The 25,137-nt window shown below is 40.3% G+C and overlaps 1 protein-coding gene across 1 annotated transcript in view; it reads right to left on the bottom strand.

The window, feature by feature from the left end:
• Positions 1 to 11,109: 11,109 nt before the first annotated feature.
• RFX7 (regulatory factor X7) overlaps positions 11,110 to 25,137 on the bottom strand; it is a 119,017-nt gene continuing 104,989 nt past the window's right edge. The window contains exons 8-9 of the mRNA XM_027818797.3: positions 19,692 to 19,987; positions 11,110 to 18,308 (exon numbers count right to left, since the gene is read on the bottom strand). Coding sequence (XP_027674598.2) covers positions 14,997 to 18,308; positions 19,692 to 19,987 — 3,608 coding nt within the window. The 3' untranslated portion in view covers positions 11,110 to 14,996. The remainder of the gene's footprint in view (positions 18,309 to 19,691; positions 19,988 to 25,137) is intronic.

The following is a 25,137-nucleotide window of genomic DNA, read 5'->3' as shown; positions in this document are numbered from 1 at the left end:
GAGAGAGTTGAGCTTGGTTATGTCAGGAATTGATTATCACAGCTCTGTGGGGCTGGGGGGCTGTCTGTAAGCAAGGACTGGCCTGTCTCCCAAGATCTGTGAGAGTGATGGGTCGTCCTTCAGGATAGGTTGTAGATCCTTGATGATGCGTTGGAGAGGTTTTAGTTGGGGGCTGAAGGTGATGGCTAGTGGCGTTCTGTTATTTTCTTTGTTGGGCCTGTCCTGTAGTAGGTGACTTCTGGGTACTCTTCTGGCTCTGTCAATCTGTTTCTTCACTTCAGCAGGTGACTATTGTAGTTGTAAGAATGCTTGATAGAGATCTTGTAGGTGTTTGTCTCTGTCTGAGGGGTTGGAGAAACTGCGGAACCAGCTGATCAACATCCTCTATAGCAAACAGGGAAAGATTAAGAATGAGCTATTTCCCCATGTTTATTCCCCCTCCCACTGTTCCTCAGACGTTCTTGTCAACTGCTGGAAATGGCCCACCTTGATTATCACTACAAAAGGTCCTCCCCACTCCCGCTCTCCTGCTGGTAATAGTTCACCTTAATTGATCACTCTCGTTACAGTGTGTATGGTAACACCCATTGTTTCATGTTCTCTATGTATATAAATCTCCCCACTGTATTTTCCACTGAATGCATCCGATGAAGTGAGCTGTAGCTCACGAAAGCTTATGCTCAAATAAATTTGTTAGTCTCTAAGGTGCCACAAGTACTCCTTTTCTTTTTGCAAATACAGACTAACATGGCTGCTACTCTGAAAACTAAGAAGAAGAAGTTTGTAGCCAAGGGGAAGGTGTAAGGGTCCTAGGAGCCTAGTTTATAACATGGTAGTTTAGGCTACAATACAGATATAGATGTATGTTTTCCCATCCACACTACAAACAACAACAAAAAAAGGATATGAGAAGATGGATCCCACTAACTGTGTCTGACATCGTTCGAGTTGTAATGGTGTGGCCACCGGACCCCTGACCTGTAGAGTCCCACAAGAATCTATTCTCTCTCCATTCTTATTAACCATCTACATGCAGCTATTAGGAAAACTGGTGAGAAATAATGGACTCAAGTGCCGCAAATACCAGAGAGGACACAGTTCTATCTGTCCTTTACAACATATGACAACTCTACTGTCAACAAGCTAGTCCAGTATTTGGTCAAGATCAGAGCATAGATGAAGAAGAATAGTGGGTTGAAGCTGAGCCTGGGCAAGAAAGTCAGAGGTCAGTTGGCAGAGGAAAATCCTTTGAGGATTTTTAAGCTACAGTGCAGTCTCTTTTGGTTGAAGATAAACAACCACAACTGGCCAATTCAGTCCACATTTTAGGAGTACTCCTGGATTCCTCACTGACACAAAGCTCTTACATAGCAGTATCTGCAGTAAGGCATTCCATCATCTACAACAGCTACCTAGGTGGTTACATCCCATCTTTGAGAATGAGGACCTGGGCTCAGTAATACACACCTTTGTCTCCCAACTCAATTATAGCAATGCTACCTACTTGATTATCAATTCTTAGAAAACTACAGCTAGTAAAGGATGCTGCAGTGCATCTGCACTGGCTACGAAATGCATACCAAACCTGTCCTCCACTCTTCTTGTTGATTTCCCATAAAATAGTGAGTCAAGTTCAGGGTCTCATCCCTTATCTTCAAGAGGGTCAATGGCCTGATCCCAGGAAATCTAAAGCAGTGTTTCTCAACCTATTTTATAACAGGGGCTGGCTTGCTGCCTTCCTAAACTGTGCCAGGGAGATCTCAAGGACTGGTGCCAGTCCATGGACTGGTCATTGAGAAACACTGATCTAAAGGATCATGTAAAGTTCTAGGGTGAGAACTGTAGTCGACAGTTCAATTCCTCAGGCACAGTGCAGCTCTCTACCGCAAGGGTAATGCTCATCTGTATAGGAGACAAAGCTTTCTTGAGGGCTGCTCCAAGATTTCTGTACGAACTATGAACCACCTCAAACCTCAGCTCCAAGTGCAAAGGTGCACTCCTTCGACTTACCTTCATTAATAAAAATACATGGAACACTGTACATATATTACATTTAAAAAAAAAATCCTCACACAATTTCTCCCTGGGCAGGGAGGAAAAAAGAACCATGTGACATGTTACTTGTGAAGAAGTGGAGCTGCTCTGAAATGATTTATGAATTCTGTATGTTTACCCTGGTTATTGGGGTATTTATTGTATGACTGTATTGCTTTGATTTAATAGTAAGCTATAAGGAAAGGCAAGCAAGAATGGAAGAACAGCTCAAGATACACCACCCCTCAACAAGCCCTTAAGGGTTGTTACAGGACAATGGCAGAGCCAGAGGCTCTGAGGAGACTGGCTTGATCCTCAATCAAGCCTACCTAACTGATTTTGACAAACAGGCTAAAAGCCTGGGAACTGACAAGAACAAAGGAACTCTGGTTGGAGTATAAGGGACTCTCTCTCTCTCTCTCTCTCCCCTAGGAGGAGGAACTTATTGGGGAACTGTACAGAGAAACTAGACTCACAGGAACTCATTGGGGCTAGAAGAAATAAGGCCTGCCTAAGTTATCATCAGGGGATGGTAAGTCTTAGGTAAATTAGCAATGCGTGTGGTCTATTTGTTGTTGTAAAATACTTATCTCTCACTTATGCTTTGTCTCTACTGTGAGAACAAAAAATATTCTGGTTTTACAACACCTGTCCAGTCATGATACGTACACCAGTGGCCACAAACTCCCAAAGGGAAGAACAGCAGTTGCCAAACCAGGTCAGACCTGTTGGGTAAACAGGGTTGATACACTGGGTACTGCAGTCCAGGGCCCAATCTAGGGGCTTGTCTACACTGCTGAACAGCGTAGACTAGGGCAGTAGGAATAGCTGTGTGCCCCAAAATGCTGTGCTGTATTTCCCCCTAATGGATATGGAAGTTGCAGTGGCCTACTTCTCATTAACCTAGTCCTCTTCAACTAGGATCACATTAAAGCAAAATAGGTACCTTTAGTTCACACCTGCATTGTCCACATAGGGGAGTTACAGCCCAGCACTTTGGTGTACACAACTATTCACACCCCCACAGTCTGAACTATGGGACAATTTAGACATAATCTAGAAGTGAGAAAATTGTGGAATTCCACCCCAGGAGTGGTAAAGGCATCAGGCCTGACACCTGAGGGGTGCACTCAGAGAGACCACAAAGGGGACAGAGGCGCAGCTAGCCCTGTAACCATGACTAGCTACATCACCTAACACTTGGGTGGCCACCTTTGTTGGTGGAAATAAGGGGAAACTACATGATCAATATGGGACATAAGAATGGCCAAACTGGGTCAGACCAAAGGTCCATCAAGCCCAGTATCCTGTCCTCTGACAGTGGCCAATGGCAGGTGCCCCAAAGGGAATGAACAGACAGGTTATCATAAAGTAATCCATGCCCTGTCACCCAATCCCAGCTTCTGGCAAACAGAGGCTAGGGACACCATTCCTGCCCATCCTGGCTAACAGCCATTGATGGACCTATCTTCCATGAATCTATCTAGCTCCCTTTTGAACCCTGTTATAGTATTGGCCTTCACAACACACTCTGGCAAGGAGTTCCAGAGGTTGACAGTGTGTTGCGTGAAAAAATACTTTCTTGTGTTTTAAACCTGCTACCTATTAATTTCATTTGGTGGCCCCTTGTTCTTGTATTATGAGGAGTAAATAACACTTCCATATTTACTTTTTCCATACCACTCATGATTTTATAGACCTCTGTCATATCCCCACTTAGTCGCCTCTTTTCCAAGCTGAAAAGTCCCAGTCTTATTAATCTCGCCTCATAAGGAAGCCGTTCTATACCCCTAATCATTTTTGTTGCCCTTTTCCAAACCTTTTCCAATTCCAATATATCTTTTTTGAAATGGGGCGACCACATCTGCACGCGGTATTCAAGGTATGGGCGTACCATGGATTTATATAGAGGCAATATGATATTTTATGTCTTATTATCCTTCCCTTTCTTGATTCCCAACATTCTGTTCGCTTATTTGACTGCCACTGCACATAGAGATCTTGGAGTCATTGTAGATAGTTCTCTGAAATCATCCACTCATTCTTGAGTGGTAACAGCTAATTTAGACCCCATCATTGTATATGTATAGTTAGGATTATGTTTTCCAATGTGCATTACTTTGCATTTATCAACATTAAATTTCATCTGCCATTTTGTTGCCCACTCACACAGTTTTGTGAGATTCTTTTGTAGCTCTTAGCAGTCTGCCTGGGACTTAACTATCTTGTGTAGTTTTGTATCATCTGCAAATTTTGCCACCTCCTTGTTTACCCCTTTTTCCAGATCATTTATGAATATGTTAAATAGGACTGGGCCCAGTACAGATCCCTGGGGGACACCACTATTTACCTCTCTCCATTCTAAAAACCGACCATTTATTCCTACCCTTTGTTTCCTATCTTTTAACCAGATTTCAGAGTAGCAGCCATGTTAGTCTGTATTTGCAAAAGAAAAGGAGTACTTGTGGCACCTTAGAGACTAACACATTTATTTGAGCATAAGCTTTCGTGAGCTACAGCTCACTTCATTGGATCGGATGAAGTGAGCTGTAGCTCACGAAAGCTTATGAAGTGAGCTGTAGCTCACGAAAGCTTATGCTCAAATAAATGTGTTAGTCTCTAAGGTGCCACAAGTACTCCTTTTCTTTTATCTTTTAACCAGTTACCAATCCATGAGAGAACCTTCCCTCTTATCCCATGACTGCTCTTATCCCATGGCAATTCTTTATTTTAAGGGACATTTTAGGGAAACACCATTTCTCTTAGTATATCATATATTTTTCTCTCCCATGTACATTTCTATTGTCCTCAAGTATACAATGCAATTATCATAAGCTTCAACTTAATGTTCAAAATTGTTAAGGGACAGGTAGTCACCCTATGAGACAAATCAAATAAGGGACAGGTGGTCACTGTACCTAATGCACTATTAGAAGGTGCTCAGATGCTACAAGGATGAGGGTTGTATGAACTTGAATAGAATAGACCCTAGTACTCCGTTGGCAGCAGCAACTGAAGGCATAAGTATAGGTAATACTACTATGCCTATAATGACTTAGCTATGCTATGCTATTTGGCTAAGCTATAGTACCTGAGGCCTACTTTTAAACTTTAGAACAGAGTCATTCATTCCTGATTGCTTATACCAGAAAGAAGGACTTTTGCAATGAAAATGTAGCACTGTAAACTCTGGCTCTAATTCTGCAAACATTTAAGCACTTCAGTAGGAATAACAAGAATGAAGTTACATATATGCTTAAGGTTCTGCAGGATTGGGGCTTATTGTCTAACTTTTTCTTTTGCTGTTTGTGAAGTGCCCTTTTGAAAAATGAACCCTAACGTTCAATCCACTACAGCTAAAAGATGCCTGGATCAAAAGCTTACTTTGTTTCTTTCTTTTCTCTTTCTTTCTTTTTCAGAATAGGCTAGAGTATTCAAAAAAACAAAACACTCTCTCAAATGGTGAAAAGTTTGTTGTGTGTTAGCCATCAAACTGATTATACTGAAGAACCTTTACAAATTACAGGTGTTAAGCCACCTCAACTCCTGATAAAGTCAGTTGAAGCTCAGAGACATTGCAGGGGGTGCTCAGAACCGCCTATGTTTAGTCCCGCCAATAGAAGACAACCAGAATATACCTCTTAAAAATACAGCAGAGTCATTTGTGAAAGGGATTTTTAATGCCTTACGTGAAAATACTATTGTCAGAACTAATTTTGCCAAGCTTTAGGGCTTCAGGATCAAACATATTTAGGCCTCAATTCTGCAGCTGGATCCAGGTAGGCTCGAGGGTCCCCCTGCCCAGCTCTGATCGCAGGATTGTGATTAACATGCATTTATTCCTACATTTTGGCCACTTTGTATAATCAAAAAAGTTCCTTTTAATGTGGGTTAGCAACAAGTTGTGGATAATTATCTTCAAAAATTTAAAGTTTATAAAACATTGGATTTTGCTATCAATCATATTAATCAAAATATTAAATCAACTTTTACAAAGAGTTTTTGTTTTGTTACACTCCTGACTCATGGGAACACCTTACTCTCCAGTTTTACTCTGTGGAAAACAAGCATGTTTTGGAAATTACCCTGTAGGTCCCAGTCAGGAAAAAAATAGAAGAACGAAACAAGGAAGGTGTAATTAGTTATCAGACACCACTTTTGTTTTCTTTGGCATTGTCTTCGATTTCAGATTCCCCTCAGGGAATCCTGAAGCCCTGTCTGATTATTAGTCCATAATGCTCTTGTCAAAGAAACTCCTCATATAACCAGGGGTATGTTATTTTCATATTTACTTTGCATTATATTCACCTCCCTAGTAACAAGGTATCTATAGACCTACTGCACCACACACAATTTTTAAAGGGCCTGTGTATCAACTGTCTTATTACCCAAGGTCTCTACACCAGCATCCAGAATATTTGCTGCTGCAGCCAATAGCAAGCACAAAAACACCACATCATTGTATACAGAGGGCACATATTTGCCTGCCTGCCTGCTTGGTGCATGCAAAGATGGCTTTCTGCATGTGCAAAAAGGGCACCTATTACAAAGCTGCATGTTTGGAGGCCCAATGGGTCTCCTCTTTTTCAAATAAAAAATGTCAGAGGGACTTTTCAAATTAGTTTAGGGCAGTGGTTTTCACCTTTTTTTCATTTGTGGACCCCTAAACAATTTTGAATGGAAGTGTGTACCCCTTTGGAAATCTTAGACAGTCTGTGGACCCCCAGGAATCTGCGGACCCCAGGTTGAAAATCTCTGCTTTGGGAGGGGTGTTAATTTTTGTATTAATTTGAAAATATTTCTAAAACAACACAACAGTTGTGGACTAGATTCCAAGAGGAGTAGGAAATCAGTGGAGTTGTTAGATGATGGGAGTAATGTGGTCACACTTTTCTGCATGGGTGAGACATTGGGCAGTGGCATTCAGCAGACGCTGGACTCTGATAGCTGAGACATTGCGACATCATAGAAGGGAATTGAGCTACTCCAGCTGAAGAGGGATGAAGAAATTGATGACGTTTTCAGCAGAGGTAGGGTGTAGGGAGTTGCCCAGAATTACCAAGGTTATGAACTTCACAGAGACAAGGTGGGTGAGGTAATATTTTTATTGAACCAATGTCTGTTGGTGAGAGAGACAAACTTTTGAGCTCCACAGACTTGAAGAAGAGCTCCATGTAGCTCAAAAGTTTGTCTCTTTCACCAACAGACGTTGGTCCAATAAAAGATATTACCTCACCCCCTTGTCTGTCTAATATCCTGGGACCGACATGGCTACAACAACTCTGCATATGAGGAGTGAAGGAGGGAGATAGGAGAGATGGAGTTGTGTTTCAGGATGCTGCTCTTCTAACTGGGAGACAATTAACTGAAATAAACTGTGATGAAGTCACTAGTTTATTTGGTCACAAAAAGTCTGGACGGAGGTCAAAAGTTACATGCAGTTGAGTATAAAAGTGGTAGTTTATTAGAAATAAGGTAGCGGAAAGAGAAATAGTTCAGAGGGCCAAGAATGATGACTCCACAGACAAGACAGAGAAAAAGCTATTGCACAGGGATGGAAAAGAGAAATGGGATAGTTATATGAGTGGAACCATGACTGCAGAGAAACTGAAGGTACTTGCTTAGGTATACAAATGTTTCACGAGGATGGAGTAGTCTGCAGTGTCAGAAACTGCACTGAGATGAAGGGGAATGAGGAGAGAGAAGACATTAATAGCAGAAAGGAGTTACTTGTATTTAAAATATAATTTTATAGATAGAAGCATTAAGGAGTTTATAACGGTAAATTTGAAAGTTATTAAGCTATCTGGACAGAGGTCAGTTTTGACTTTCTGTTTTTTCATCTCTTGTATTTCAAAAGATATAAAATACATTTGTCAGAGTAGAACAAGACATCCCTCCTCTAATATAATTCAACAAGCAGGTTTCCTCAAGCTGCCGTAACAACCTCTATACTTCACATGCATTCTAATAACAGAAACAAAATGCGATAGCTATACCATAACTACAAAATGCCAGCAAGTAACAGCGTGTTACATTTCAAACCAACTGTTCACTGCAGTTGTTGAAATGCTGGAAACTCCAGGAATGAGAATGCAGTATCTTTAGCACCTTACATTTTAAATCAATCCTCAGTCTGTGCTGATTTCACCTATGCCATGCATGAGTTCAGAAAACAGGTACAGTTAGTAAAATTGGATCTCTGACAAGCTGAACAGGAAACGCAGGGAAGAACTGAGCCCTAACAAACTCAAAAGACATAATAAAACCATAAGTAACCTTGCAGAGATAACAATTTATATGTATCTTTAAGTGTTCACAAGTTTCATCTTGCCTCTCTAACCACTACTCAAAAACAATGGTTATATTTTTTGAAGAGTACAGTTCAGATTAGTGCTGTTTTTCTTAGTCCCTTGAAGATTTCAGATATTTCATCACTTACTACACTTTACTGTTAGAAACATTCATCCCAGATTTTCCTTTGTTCAATTTCATTTTATTTATCCAAATTGAACTCTAGACCATGTGTGACAGAGTGGCAAGATTCTACTGTTACCCATGTCAGGGTATTGGGGCCCCTGCAGGAAGCTGTAGATGAATTCCTCTTAACTCATCAGAGTAGGAGTAGTCAGCATTCAGGTGGGAACACCGAGGTTGGCCTTGCCCAGGTGAGAGTGGACATACTGCAATGTCATACTTGAGTGCAACCCACTCAACTGCATCCATCTTGGTACTATGCTCACTCATGTGAGATGTTGGGAATTGTTTGGGACATACCCATGGTTCTTTGTGCTGCAGTAAGCTATGCTGGGCTATGATTTTTTCCCAGTGAATTGTGGGAGAATTTGTTTGTCCTTTTGGGCACATAGGGAGAATTATGGGAAGCCACTGGAGTAGTTTAGCCTGCATCCACAGTGCAAAGTGGATCAGTTACCAGCCCAAATGTAAGCAGTACTCCAGGACAAGACAGCTCCCATAGGTGTAAAGCATGAACACACTTGGGTCAGAGGTTTGTGTGTGTGGATGGGAGCCAGTCAGGGACAACACCCAAGGAAGAGACCAAGTTAACTCCGCAGTGAAGACAAGCCCCCAAATGCTACCGTCAATATAAAGTAGGTGGGAATGTCTCTAGAATACAGGAGCTAAAGTTGGGGACGAAAGGGTCCTAGGGTGGGAATTTATGGTAGCCAAGTCTTGGGTGAATGATGCAAACTCTACCTTGTAGGATATCTAATGAAAGCTGGTAGTTAGCAATTTGAGAGGTACTTTGAAATATATACATACCTGCAAAAATATAAAATTGGGGGGAGGGCCCACCTTGAAAACCAATCCCCTTAATACATCTAGTATCCTGTCAAGCCATGTTTCTCATTTAGGAACACAGGAATTACCATGCTGGATCAGAACAGGGGCCCAGCTAGTCCAGTATTCTGTCTGAAAGTGGCCAGCTTCAGCTTCTTCGGTGAAAGAAACCCTGTCGTAGGTAGGTGTGAGACAGATAACCTGCCCCCAGCAAAACTTCCTACTAAACCAAGTTAAAGGTTAGCTTATGGCCCAAAGGTTGTAGGTTTATATCCTTTCCAAAGCTATTGCTTAATGTTTATGCTGAATATTCTTATTATTCATATACATGTGAAACTCCTTTTTGAAGCCTGCTAAGCTCTTGGCTTCAGTACTATGTGGCAATGAGTTACAGAGTCTGTGAAATAATATTTCCCTTTTATTAATTTTGAATCCCCCCCCCTTCAATTTTATTGAAAGTCCCCTTGTTCTTGCACTGTGAGAAGGGGTGAACAGGAGATTCCCTTCTACCTTCTCTACACCATTCCTTCTTTTGATTACTGTTATGTCTCTTCTTATGCATCTCCAAAGGTCCCAGTCTTTTTCAGTCTCTCCACGTTTTTAATATCACTTCTGTTTTATCTTTTCTTACATGGAGTGACCAGACCTGAACATTATTCCAGATGAGTGCACACCACTGATTTCTAGAATGGCACTATAATTCCCAGTATTATTCTCTATCCCATTCCTTGTACATCCTAATATTTTATTTGCATTTTTTACTGTTGCGGTACATCGAGAAGAGATCTTCAATGAGCTGTTCACAATGATGCCCAGGTCTTTTTCCATAGGCAAGTCACTTTGCATTTGTTGACATTGAATTTCATCTTTCTTTGTGCTGCCCCTTCACCCATTTTACTCAAGTCCCTGACATTTCTCACAATCTTCTCAAATCTTAATGAAAAATTATCTAGATTTGTCCTCATCAGATTTTGCCATCTCACCACTTGCCTCCTTTTTCAGAGCATTAATACACTGAACTACATTGGACCCAGTATATAACCTAGTTGCACTCCACTGTTAACTTTCTGACATGATGAAAACTGATCATATATTCCTGCTCTTTGTTTTCTGGTTTAGCAAGTTCCTAATCCATGACAGTACTTTCTCTCTCACACATTGACTACTGAGATTTCTTTAGTAACCTCTTCGGAACTTTGTCAGCTGCCTTTTAAAAGTCTAACTGAATTCCCGTTCTTTATTCACTATTTTACTGACATGTTCTTCCCTTGCAGGAGCCACGGTAGTTAGATTTATTTGAACATTTCAACTTCAACCCGTTCACCAGGTTCAGATTAAGGTTTACCTGGTCTTTAATTCCCTGGATCTCCTCAGTGTCTTTTAAAAATACAGCAACATTTACTGCCTTCCATTCCTCTGGTTTAACATCTGTATTGGACATGTAACATAGAGCAAAATGCTTACAAAAAAGCTCTATGGTATTTATTGTTCTGTTGCATTCAAGAGAACTCATAGTGCAAATTAAGGTCCCGATCCTGCAAAGATTTAGGCACATGCTTAATTTTAAGCACATGAGCTAGTCTCATCGATCTCATTGGGACAATCCATGTGTTAAAAGGTAAGACTGTAAACTATAAATCTTTGCAGGATCAGGGCTTTAAGATGTGACAGGATAGTTTAGTGACCTGTCTTATACAAATCAGAAAGGTCCTTATTTTGTCAACATCAGTGTACATTCCCATATGATTGCTAAGAAAACACTCAACAAGACAGTTTAATATAAAATGTTTTTATTGTTTTTGAAAACATTTAAAAAACAATTTTTGAGCACTTTCAATAAAAAAAATAACTGAAATGCTACTGCAATATTCAACTACTGTAGTTTCAGCAGTACAACAGACAACAAAACACTGGGGGCGGGGAATCGGATTTCCTGCACTAAATGAAAATGTAGAACAGGGATATTTCTTTCCTTATGGTGCAGTAAAGAAAGCACGGTATAGTACAAGACTATTATATGAACCTCAGATGCACTGCACAAGAAATGCTTTCCTTCTTTTCAGTTCAGAAGTCAGTGCTTATCGCAATTATTTGCAAATTCTTTACTTCATGAATTCTTATCATGATAAAATGGTACAAAAATGTTTTTCAACACCAGAACAATAAAAAATAATCCAAGAAAGGAACATATTCAACAATAACTAAGCTAATTTAGTAAACATAAAAAAGTAAATTACTTGTGAATAACTATGCTTGCCTGGTTAACACGGAACCAGTTTCAATACAGCAAAAGAATAAAAAAAATAAAGTGGTTACAGGAATATACCTAGTACTGTACAAGATAAGTCAATAACACTCATGCACGTCTTGTGATCATGTATTAACATGGTGAAGCAAACTAAACTTAATTTCTTCCTGCTGTAATATTCTCACGTAAGAGAATAAGAAATAGAAATATCTCATTGAGATCAATGCACATTGCTACATAAGACAACTTCATCTGTCATTTTTATGACATTTTGCCTTTTAATAATGAAACACATTAAAAAGTTTTTATCTGTGGGCCGTATTGGTTGCATTTATCCTAAGGAACGTGCCTGCCACAGGTTCAACAGAAATTTAGTGCAATATATGAACCCCAGAAAGTTTGCTGGACTAACCAACCAAATTTAAAGTGTTTGCTGCAATACTGTACATGGGGTACAAATTCACTAGTCTTTATACTTTAGCAAAATATGCTATCAAAATAATTTCATTATTTTCTCCTAGTAGGAAGCCAGTAATGTAAACAAGGGGTCAGAACTGTCTCAAATTATTATTTTTGGAGTATCTGACACAGACAGGCTTCCATTAGTTAGAATCACAGAGTTTTCCTTTGGGTATTGCATACTTTGGTGTGCAGTAGTGCTCTGTCTCAATGTACAGTAAAGAAGTAACTAGCACTAAGAACAGGGATCTAACAGATTATTAATTATAACAGCAAACACATGAACTCCAATAAACTAATACATACCAATATACAAAGCTGTGAGCTAGCCTAGCACCATTTATTGAAGTGAAAATGTTTTACCCCTAAGTCTGGTAATTTAATGAATCCTTATTGAATTAAACACACATTTGCCTTAAATCCACTGATTAAATAGTATTCCTATTTGCCTGCTAATTAAGTTAAAGGAAAATTTTCTGCTAGGCCCCCATATAGCGTTTGCATTTAAAAACCTTCGGTGATGGCTGCATAATTTAGAAAAAGCCAGTTTTTAAATTTACTTTAACTTTGCTGAGAAATGTTCTTAAAACACAAGAATTTGGAGGGGACTAGTTATACTGAGCTATTGTGCAGTACTAGCAGCACAAAGGCAAGGGAAGAACGCCATGCACATACATAGAACACCATAATACCAGTGCAGATGCTCCCTCATGTATGTGCCTTCCCTTGTCATCCCCCCATGTCAGGCCTGCTGGAAGTGCAGGGTTACCATATGCACAGTGGTGCTGGCACTTGATACAGGATCAGATTTGCGATGCACTGAGCATCTCAAAAGACATCAGTTCAAGAGCCACCTTGGGCAACTTCTTTCAAAAAGGGAAATGGCTCTACTGTGTACTTATTGGTAGAAATCAACAGAACATGGAAATAATCAACCCAAAGCTTACCATATAATAATACCTCCCCCACAAACTTGAAAAAATTTGCAAGCCTCTCTTAAGAAAACAAAAGGAGTCTGCCTGAGGAGGGGCATGAACTCTCTCTGTGGTCTGCTGCCCGTGGGATCAGGTGCTGCAGTATGGCACAACTGTTTGTCCTTCATCAGACGAGCTCACGTGCTGGGGGCTGCCTTACTTCAGTGCTTTGAGCCCAGGGACCAGGAGAAGCAATGATGTGCTAGCATCTGGAGTGCTAGTGCAGCAGCACCATGGCAATGAATGCTGTCAAAACCAAATACTGAAGATTTCAGATCATTAGCAGAAATGCAAGAAATTACCAAAATACATTTCAAGAACCAAGAAATTGAAAAAATACATTTCAAGAGCTGAAAATCTGGTCCTCTCTTCCTCATTTGCCCAATCTAGATGGCGGCATTCTGCCTCTCTCCTACATGAGCTGATGACCTAACAACCCTCTAATGTGACACCCTGCTTTAAGTTCTACTGATGTCATCAGTCCATGGGAGAAACAACAAACCCCTTACAAAGCTCCAGGAACAATACTACAAAGTGATTTGCCTGCCTGGCATCTGTGACACTCCACATGGGAGTCAGAGTTTGCCTGTGCAGATCCCCTTTGTAGCATTAGGGCCTCGGCTGGTTAAGTTCCTTTTCTCTATTCATCATTAGAGATTTTTACAATACTCAAATTCTTCTTTTACTTTTAATGACAAGGGTTAAAGTTTTCTAAAGCACCTAAATGACTTAGGAGCCTAAATCTCATTGACTGTCAATGAGATTTAGGATCCTTAGTACCTAAGACAGTTTTGACAATGGGACATAAGCACTTTTGAAAATTTTACCCAAGGACTTCATGTGTCTTGCTGCATATTTGTAAAGTGCCTGGTAACATTATGGCTCTATAGAAGTTATTTTTAATAGTTGTCAGCCAATATCAGAACATTTTTATCATCTTCTTTATTTTCAGGAGGCACAGAAAGGGGCAGCCTACTGAAAAATACAGAGGAAAAACACCTTCCTCTACTCCCCATTAGGTTAGAACAGATGGGTTTAATAACAAATCTTAAACATAGTAATATTTTAATAAGCTCATGCAGCCATTCTACTGAAAAAAGAAAACAAATGTCATGTCACCTTCGCTAATTCTGATAAATAATAAAACAGTAACTATCATTTTCTAATATACATATGTCTACTTTTATTAAGCCTCAGTGCTCAGAATCTTTTGTCATGCATTTTAAACTCATATTAAAATCCAACATTTAAAGTGAAAACTAAAATAACATTAAGGTGAGGTCATGGATATCTATGGATAAAAACACTAAATATATATATTTAAAATAAAATTTTAGTGCATTTTTCTCTTTCCTTGATCGTTCCCATTATTTTCTCCTATCTTGGCCCTTCATCATAGATGTAAATGGTGTCACACACATTCCTCACGATTCACCATAGTACTGCAGCTCTGGGTAATGCTCAATGAGACACCACCACTTGTATGCCCTTCATCAAGCTGTAACCCCTCTCTCTCATCAACCACCTACTTGTCTACAGGTCCCACACATTTCTGACTTGAATAACACAGGCCAATATCAAACATCTCCTCAGAAGTAGCAGGCAATACTAAGTACTGAATCTCTAGTAACAAGTAAGTTGGATTTAAAACCCTCCCAACACCTCTCCTGAAGTTGTGAATGCTGGTTTTCAATCACTATGTATATATATTTTTGCTACAATAAGAAATGCTATTAAGTGGGAACCCTATAAAATTTAAATTCTAATACTGGCTCTTCAATAGCCTTCAGAAATTTATTTAAAATTGAAAAGACTGCCTATTCCAAGCTAAAGAATAAGTGACTTGTACAGCAAACTCTTTTTTAAAAATGCCACAATTCTTAGCAAGTGTTTCTGCTGCAGGAGGCACTTCCATTAAGACAAATACAATACGTCTGTCTTTCAGATACAGTGTGCTACATACATATTATTAAACAAATTTAACCCAACATTTCAACAGCAGGATGGTCCTTACTCTCCATCCACTCAAAACCTGATGTAGTCATTGAGTTTATGGATTCATTGCAGATTTGTTGAAACAAGGGGTCGTTCTTTAACTCCTCCAGTGTAGCATCGTCGTCTTGTCCCTGCTGACGACCTGGATCAAACAGTAGATTTGTATCTAAAGTATTCAGATCATTAATGCTGCCTGAGAGGTCGGAAGACAACCTGATGTCGCTGGAAAAGACAGATGCACCGTTATTGAGATCTGACACCACCTGATTCACCAGCTGCTGGTTGGTTTGCAGATTGTCCTCCCCTAAAAAGTCTTTTACAGTGCTGCTGAAATCTAATTGCTGTTCTCCAATTTCTGATTGTGCTTGGTTATCTCCAGAAGAAAAACTGATCTGATCGGTGCTGCTGTTTTTTGTGAGGTAACTTGGTGTTTGGAATTCATAAACTGAAGTGCTGGAATTGATCATATTTTGTGGGTTGGCACTAGGAAAAGTGGTGGATGTTTCTAAAATCTGAGTGAGATTCATCCTCGCTGTGTAATTTGAAGGCATGTTGTTCATTCCCAAACCTCTTACTGCATCATCGCTATCAGAATCAAGTTTGCTTAACAACACATTTGTTATTTTTTTAGTGTTTGTTTGTTTCTGAAGAGACGGGAAGGCTGTCTGCATCATAACAGTCAAAGGGACTGACTGACTCCTTTGAGCTATATTATTGGCACTAGTGTCTGCATGAATATTTGTGAACACATTGTGAACTTCAGGTGTCACTGGACTTCCGAAAGGGGTCAAGTTAGAGCGTGGTATATTAGAAACTGGATAGACAGTGCTTCCACTAAGATTACGTTGGCGATGGACAGCAGGGCTTACACTCCGGCATCTGAAACTGTTATTGAGAGAAGAACTTGTTCCTTTGTTGTCAAGAGGGGCAGGAACAGCAAAGCCTTCCTGCTTGTTGGTGCTATTTACAGAGGCTCCCTGATGTGATACAGGTGACACAGGAGTCACATGACCAAAGTGAGTATCATGGTGCCGGGACTGAGACTGATATGACTGGCCAGGAACTGCAAAAGCATGAGGTTTCCTGAAACGGTCTTCCACTAGCTCCTGATAGCTTGGAAGAATGCCATGATTTGAAACTGATGAATTAGTGACTCCACTGTACCCGTTATTCATCCACTCAAGTTTGGTTTTATCAGGGTGAGTAGCCATAGGTCGCTGCATTGGTTTCACAGGGCTACTCGAGACAATGCTGGCATCATGGTATGCCATACTGGAGCTTATTGGAGTAAATGCAAAAGGATTTCTGCATTCCACAGGACTAGGAGGGACACTGCTGCTGCAGTTTGAATGTGGTGTGCCAATGGGTGTATGCCGGCTACTTCCCAGAGCACTGTCTACAGGAGTAGTCTGAGCCAGTCGTGAGCATGGGCTCTCTCGTGACACACTCTGAGATCCAGCAATCATTTCTGACGTGGGTGTTGGGGTTGGAGTCGGGGTAGGTGTGGGAGTTGGGGTAGGTGTGGGAGTGTGAATTGGAGTGCCATTGTTGTGGATTGAATGGTAGAAGTGCGTATTGCTTGGATGAGATGACATTGGAGCTCCTTGAGCTGCTGTCTGATTCTGCAGTGCCATTCCCAGACAACTACCATAAGGATGAGAACTGTTCATTGACATTTGCTCCTCCATGAGCACCAGTTCCTCCACAATGCTGTCCTGTGTAAGGTCATCATCAAATGAAAAGAAGTTTTCATTTGATTGAGGGACTGTATGTTCGAATTCTTTTAACTCAGACTGCAGAGGTAACGGTAACTGATTTGAGGACTGTGCTTGTATTTGACCCAAAGCTGATTCTTGGATCTGGCTCTGTAACTGCTGGCTGTATGTATCCTGTTGTATTCCTTCACAGTGCACTGGCTCCCATACAGATTCCTGTAAATCATTAGAGCCAGACTGTCCTGCAATAGTCATAACACTGATATCTTGCTGCTGTTCAGCGTTCACAGATGTAAAGTCAGAAGTTTTAGTGATATGCTGCCATGCATTTGGATTAAAGCTGCCATCAGATTTTGAATCATTTTCTAAGATAAACAAATTTCCTTCCAATTTTACTTTTATATCTGGAGATGAGGCTGTGAGCTGCTGTCCCAAAGTGGAATCACTGGTATTTATAACATTGGAATTCAATGGACAGTTTGTCACTAAGTGTGTTGAAGCTGTAGAATTTACTTTTATAGTGACCTTGCTAGGAACTTGAGCAAGTGCTCTAGCACTGTCATTTCTAGCTAATGATACAACCTTCTGAACCTTCTTAACACTGCTTCCTTTTTGACCTTCCATGCTACCTGCTGAAAGCTGCCCCACTAGTGGTTTCTTTACAGGTGGTACCTGGGACTCCTGAAGCGTAGAAGGTAGTCGCTTTCTTGGACTTTTAGTGCATGTTTTATCTTTAATAGTAGAATCACCACTAGGAGGTGAACTGATGCTGGTGTTGGAGAAGTTTTGAGTGGCAACTGAGAGAGTAAGAGTGCTTTGATTATTGCCTGCTGAAGAAACTTGTATGATTTCTTTAGGTCGAGCTTTATATTTGGTCCTTGCTCCTTCAGGTCTCTGATCACAGCCCTTAACTGTTTTCACTTCACTGATGCTCTCAGTTGAACCTTTCAAGGTTGTTCCCTCAAAATGATTCCTTTGAGCAGTAGGCTGGCCTGGTGCTCCTTTTATAGCTTTAGACACATCAGAATTCTCTTGGCACTGTATTGGGTTCTCATCCAGCAATGCTTCTGGTTCCATTTTGATCTCAACTGCAGGTGTAGCTACAACACTGCTTGTCTTGGATCCTGGAGACTGAAGTGAAACAACAGACCCATTTTTAATCTGCGGAACAGTCCTCGATTCTTCCATTGCTCCTGTACTGCTGTTCAATGAAGTAGTGTGTTTGACGGGTACACTACTGCTGCTAGGGGCAAGAGATATTGCTGTCATCTTTACCACGTTTAAGGAATTTACATGGGGAGCTGGCACAACTGTCTTGATTGGGCTACTGGTGAAAAGCACCGTAGTAGGCGAGCGGATGGTGAGAGCACTGGTGTTTGCTGGCTTAGGTAAGATCTGTGGGTAACGATGCCGGGCGGAACGGTCACCAACTGGACTGGCTGGAACATTCTGAGGAGTCTTTGGTGACTGCTTGACTGACTGCATGTGCTGAGTGACCACCTGAACATTGAGCGGAAGAACCTTGCCATCAGAGGAGCCCATGGGACTTGGAGATGTCACCAGCTGTCTGGTCCTCGGTACCTGTATGTGGAGAAAAAGGACAGTCAATTTAAACAAAAGTATGCATGCCCTACATAATCTAATGGATAGAGTTAGATTAATGGGGAGTAAGAGTGCCACATCCTAAGGATTAAAAGGATGCTGCACTGTTTTTTATATATAAAACTGCAAACAGGCACCCATCCTACACTCTAGTTGCTCTTCCAGAATATGAACACTCACATCACCACCATCATGGACAATCCCAAAGAGATATAGCCTCCTTGCAGACTGTCACAGTAAATACTCAAAACATATAGTAAAGCTGCTCTTCCACCTCAATGGTCAACTGCCCCACAACTTACACATCAGATCACGAGAACAGATATAATGACAAAGCAACAAGGCCTCACTATCCCTAGGCTCACCTCTTCCCCAAGCTCCTGGGGAAAGGATGAAAGACAATAGAGTTGAGTACTAAGGCCAGCAAAAAATCAGAACAGAACAAATAATCCTTGTTGCCTAACCCAAAGGGACCCTGGTCCATGACTAGGCTCCTAGGCACTACGGTAATACAAATAATAATAATCCAGATAACTAAAATCTGCACTAAATACTTGGGGCTTGATTCTCGTAAAATTGAGGCCCTATTTTAAGTGCATTTTTGCAGAACAAAGGGGCATTCATTGACATGTCCAGGTCCCTTCCAGCCCTACATTTCTATGATTCAGATGCAGGACCTTGGAGTGTTGATTGAAAATAGATAGAGAGGGGAGGAGATTTTCAAACATTAATTTTTAAACTTCCACCAGTGAATAAAACACAAACCAAACATTATTCAGGCAGAAACTGGCTTAGCTATCAAAATATACAATAAAGCCAAAAATCAGGTTTTGTTCAGCCAAAACAAACAAGTCTGTACTACAGTATAGATATTCAAATAAAGGTTAAACTGATGCCAGTACAAAGCCCTCTGGAATAATGAAGCCACATTTACATACCATATGAAGGGCTTAAGCAATGCATTGGGTCTTGTGCAAGCTTCAGAACTCATGTAAATTTTGCCCTAAAGGTATAATGATTCCCATTTAAAATCCAAATTATTCCTGGTTTAAGTGCCACTGTCACTGATTTACACCAAGGATGAATGTGGCCCATGCTGTGTAAGTGTCATTCTAACACATCCACATCCATCAGACAAAATTTTTACATTTCTGGCTTTGTCACTTATTTGGAACAACAGAAAAAGTCCCTGGAACAAGAAAAGAAGGGTCACTGAATCTATCTCTCAACATTCATATAGCAACAGGAAGCCATTAGTCTGTGATAACTTTCTATTTGCTTAAATATTTCCAGAATAAATATAAAATAGAGAAAAACAGTTTTATAAGGTTGTCTGGGTTGAAAACTGTTGGAGCACATTACCGGTATGGGGCTGGGTACAGCTGCCACTACGATACCAATAGGCTGAGGAGACAAGATTGCAGGACTTCCATTAGAAATACTTGTTACTCCATTGGCTGTAGCTCCTTCTGTTTTCTTTGCTGGAGACTCTCCTGGCAAAGGAGACTGCAGTTTCTGTTCCTGTTGCTTCTTCTGGATCTTACGCTGTAGCTGCTGCTTGGCATCAACTGGTGATGGGAGAGTTGTCACTTGAGGCTGAAAAGAATTACTTTCAGCCGTGGGTATAAAAGCAGAGGGTTGAGGGATCCCTTTTATTCCTGAAAGTGAAAAGAACAAAAGTGATTTATGCCATGTATGTCGTGTGATATTTCTAAATCTAAATAAATACATGGCAACACGTGCGCATGTGTGCACACGAAAATATTCATGAGGGGTTTTGTACTTGGAATAGTTATTTATTGATTAAATTTATTTCTAATACTGATGATAAACCCCCTCGGTGCTGGGCAAGCTGGATACGCTTATGTTGTTGCTCAAATATTTTGCATCGGCATTTTGTTTCTAGAAATCCCAATTTGCAGTATCCAAGTTAACACAATACTGACAGTGTGTCCTTTGCATAACTGTCAGTAGATGGCAGTGAATATACTTTTAAAGCATCTTCAATCTGTTTTTTGTTGTTAATGTTTATATCACTTTTAAAAATTACACATTCCAAAACACAAGGTTGTGCCATGGACGAGACGTGCTGAACAGATTATACAGCATTTAAATCCCCTTGAACAGTCTGGGGAGAGTCCAGCAGTATACGGTGTCGAACACCAGTTGCAGTACAAGTGTGGCAGGGATATTAGCTTGTAATAGGTAACGCTAGAAGTGCTTAATAGTGCTACCAGTGCACGGAAGGGTGGGAGACACAACATGGAGAAGGTGAAAAACGGGAAAGACAATTGAATGCAGAAGGGGAGATGGAGATACAGAAGACTGAGAAAAATACTCTCTGGAAACAGTGTCCCTGAAAGTCAGAGACAAACAGCAAAGCCTCCAGGCAACTGTTTTTACCTGTGTAGTCAGGACTAATCCACATTTTAACCTGTAACCAAATCATGTTACAACCTTGATCTTCAGAAAGTTTAGTAACAGTTCCAGGACTAGCATGTTCTTAAAATGATGCCTGTGTAAATGGGTTCTAACACGGTTTCCTTTCCACATCACAGGAGTTTAAAAGCTGTATATGAGGAATGCTGCAGCATGTTACAGCCTTCACCTCTCAATTCCTCTTTCACTTAAGAACTGAATTGTCCACATCTTGAGTGACCTGGGCTGAATGTTGAAGGGGAAGAACAACTATGGGAATGCATGCAATCATGCTCTCTTTCGAATCTGCACTATGGACAAACTGTTCTCTGCAAAAAAAGCAAAGGTAGTTTGGTTCCAAAGAGGAAAGAAGAAGAGGTCTGGTGCCCAGACCATGGACAGAGAGGTGTGCGAGAGCTATGAGCTTCTATGGACAGCACAGAGGGAGAGAACTTCTGTAGTATCCTCATGAGCCCTCACGAGTGCTTGCAAGAATGATCCACTCACTCCCTTGGACTACCATCTCATCTAGAAGGGATGGAAAGAAGTTTCCTTGGCTGAAGTACTGAGTGAAGGGTCATTTATGGTTTTCTTGTGGTGGCACTGCTGGCAGTGCTGCTGAAGCTAAGAGCACATATCTGAGGGGCAGTATGAAGGAGATGGAGATTTGCACTGCCATGTATCAGCCCTGGATATGGGCAAGGAAAAGATAAGGGCCATCCGGAGTAGGAACTCTAGTTATGAGCTAGGAACTCTAAATTATGAGCCACAGATGCCAGTGCCTGAAAAGGGGGATGAGCCAGAGTTTAGCAGGGGAGGGGAGATTAATCTGTGATTTTTCCCATTTTATTTATTTATTTAAACAAATGATCATCGTGGTCAACCACCCTTTTTACATTCCGAAGGCTCTCTTTGTAGCCAAGAGAGCTACCTGGGTAGCATGCACAAGTTTACACTGATCCTTAATAGAACTATTGATAACTTCTCAGGCCAGATGCTTTTTGAGACACAAAACACAAAGTGAGAACAAGTTTTGATGCACAAGAAATCATAATTTCCCCCTTACAACTCAAGAACAGCCTTTTGTACTTCAGCAATTTACTTCAAACCTTCCACACCAAACAAGTATTCTCTGATTTCCTCTTAATAATCACGGGACGTTTAAGACTAAAGGGAGTCTCTGAAAATGATGAGGGAACATGAGGAAAATTTTTTTTACACAAATAATCACAAGTTATTAAGCACTGGAACTCACGGCTACAGGATATGTTTGAGACAAAAAACTCAGTAAGATTCATAAAGGGACTGGACATTTATATGGATAACAAGAATATCCAGAGCTATAATAGTTACTGCTACTATAAATTTTGGAAGAGATAGTAAACCTCATGCTTCAGGTCTTAAGCCAGTCTCAATCTATTAAGGATTAGGAAGTTTCTTGCACCTTAGTCAAAACCACTGGGTTTTGGCCACTCTTGGAGATAGGATACCGGACTAGATGTATCAAGGGACTGTTTCAGTATGGCAATTCCTATGTTCCTATGTGTAAATTGTCTTTTAACTTTAACAATGGAGTATTTACTGCAGCTCCTTAATCATAAATGAAAAGCTAAATAAGATACAATATTTGGGAGAGCTGCACAACCTCACAAACTTGCACCAGCAGAAGCCCATCCACCCCGCCTACATAAGCTCTATTTTTAGTATGGTTGATGCTGACACCTGCTGACCTACTTGTGTTACCTGAACCAGAGCAAACACTTCAGGACAGTTTGCACCTGACATGCATCAAGATTGCCCCTGAGAACATCAGTTGTTGAAAGAAAATTAAATAAGAGCTGAGATAAATTCACCTAACAGAAAATTCACACCAAATCTATCTATACGTATTTCCGAAGTGCTGTCACTGTGCTACTACCGCCCTGCTCCAACGAAGTATGTAAGCACATGCCTAAATTTAAGCATATGAATAGTCCCCATGATTTTAATGTCATTGATCATATGCTTCAAGTTATGCATGCTCTCAAGTCAGGCTGGATTTGATTTAAATCAAATTGATTTAAATCATGATTTAAATCACTAGTCAGGAAGACTCGATTTAATCATGGATTTCCACATAAAAGTGCATTCTTGTTGGTTGTTATAACCTTAATACACATATTCTTCACAACACAGAGATAGATGTAGGTTTCATTTTTAGAAGGTACACGCTGTGCATTTTTAAAGTGATTTATTTTGAAAACTTTTCAGATAGTTTTACAGCTATATCAGAAAACGAATGATTGTCTGGTTATTTCATTTACCAAAGGTAACTGAAGCAGATATTTATGAAGTCACTGGGAGGTGAACTATCTCCAATTCAACAGGTTAATCTTTAATATTTGGAGGATTTTCTTGCCATGTTGTATTAGGAGGAGGACATCACCAGACAGACATTTAAATGGTTTTATTTAACTAAAACAACGTTAGGTATTCTGGATTTTTTTCTTCAACAGCAAACATATAACATTTTAACAAAACAAGCATATGAATTTTTGAATTTAGTTAAACATTCAAGTTTTTTAAAATCAGGTTTGTTTTTGTTAAAATTGTTTTAAACTAAAATAGTTAAATGAAATATTTAAAAAAAAAACAACAAAAATTAAATCGACTATGTCAGCCAAGTCAACATGAGAAACTTATAATACTGGCTTCTGCAGCTAACTCAGTCGTCTTCACCTTCATTTTCCTGTTTGTTCGTAATCTGGAAAAGAAAAACAAGCTTTCCTGCTTTTTCAGGTCCCAAACGATTTCTCAATTTGAAATGAATTAGCCCAAAGGAAGAAAATATTCTTTCTACACCGGCAGAAGAAGCTACTGCTGTTAAAAGTGAGATTATCACTTCAACAGTCTCTGAATCCAAGTGCTTAAGTGACTTCCACCAGTTCACTAGTGTGACTTTCTTTAAAACATCATCGGCAAACATACATTTCTTGAATGGTTCGCCCTTAGCTCTGAAGTTTATTATAGTTGGCATTATGGAGGGATGATTGCTGGTTGTCCATGTCATAGCCAACTCCTCTTCTTCAGCAGTTAAGGTTTGACTCTGGTGCCGAGTATTGAGAATATCTGCAAGAAAATGAGCTGGAGATAGTGCTTGTCCCATTCGTTTTTTTAATGCTTGTAACTGAACTCTGTCATTGCACATTTCTCTTTTTAAGATCTCACTCAGTTCCTTCCTAATTTCAACAGCATCAGCAATAAAACAGCTATTTCCCTGCATTTTGTTCCAGGCTACAGAAATAGGCTTCAGGGTACTCAGCATGTGTTCAATCTTTCTCTTAAGCCCAGTGTTGAGAACTTTGGCTGTGACAGTGCCATCTATGTTTTCACGATTTTGTTCACAAACTGTCATCAGATTAGGCCAGTTCTTGATACAGTGCTCAAAACAGTCCACTACTGAGTTCCATCGCACGTCTTGTGGGAGAGTTAGCTTGGTTCCTCCCACTTTTTTCAGAGCAGCTGCTGCAAAGTGGTTGTTACAGAAGTATTTTGCAATTTCAACAACATTAGCCTTTATTTCTGGAACACTGAAGTCTTTGGCTAGGAGGTGCATCAAATGAGCACTGCAACCATATGTAGCTTGGGAACTCTCTTCACTCTCTTCTAAATAATTTCTTCTCATCTTGGATACATTTGCAGCATTGTCTGTGACCCAGCTGCGTACTAGACATTTGAATTTTTTTTCACAGTTTGTTGTAGCTTTTACTGCTACTTCTTGTAAGGATTCTGCTGTGTGTGCATTTCCTGATGTATCAATTGTTTCTGTAAGGAAGACATTCCCTTCTTTTGTTGTCACACAAGCACATACAACAGGATCATTGCGGACATTGCTCCACCTATCAAGACTCAGGTTAACAATTTCACCCTCTAGACCAGTGGTTCTTTACCTGGGGTGCAAGATGCCATTTCTGGGGGTGCGAGACATGTCAGATTTTTTAGAAGGTAAATCATGGGGGGGAGGGATAGCTCAGTGGTTTGAGCATTAGCCTGCTAAACCCAGGGTTTTGAGTTCAATCCTTGAGAGGGCCATTTGGGATCTGGGGCAAAAATTGGGGATTGGTCCTGCTTTGAGCAGGGGGTTGGACTAGATGACCTCCTGAGGTCCCTTCCAACCCTGATATTCTATGATCTATGATCGAAAACACAAATTAAGCACAGGCACGTAAGTACAACTACTTTGTTTCATCAAACCTATGTATTTATTAACATTATACATTTTTTAACCATTACTGTAATATACAAAAAAATATATTTAGGTTCAAAGAACTGACCGACTTCAACGATTTTTGATAAGAGGTGCGAGAACATATTTTGAGAACCAAAGGGGTGCAGGCTGCAGTAAAGGTTA

The sequence above is a fragment of the Chelonia mydas genome, chromosome 10 (genome assembly GCF_015237465.2).
Source record: "Chelonia mydas isolate rCheMyd1 chromosome 10, rCheMyd1.pri.v2, whole genome shotgun sequence".
Taxonomy (NCBI): Eukaryota; Metazoa; Chordata; order Testudines; family Cheloniidae; genus Chelonia; species Chelonia mydas.
Note: the sequence above shows the minus strand (reverse complement) of the source record. Positions and strands in the feature narration are given on the sequence as shown.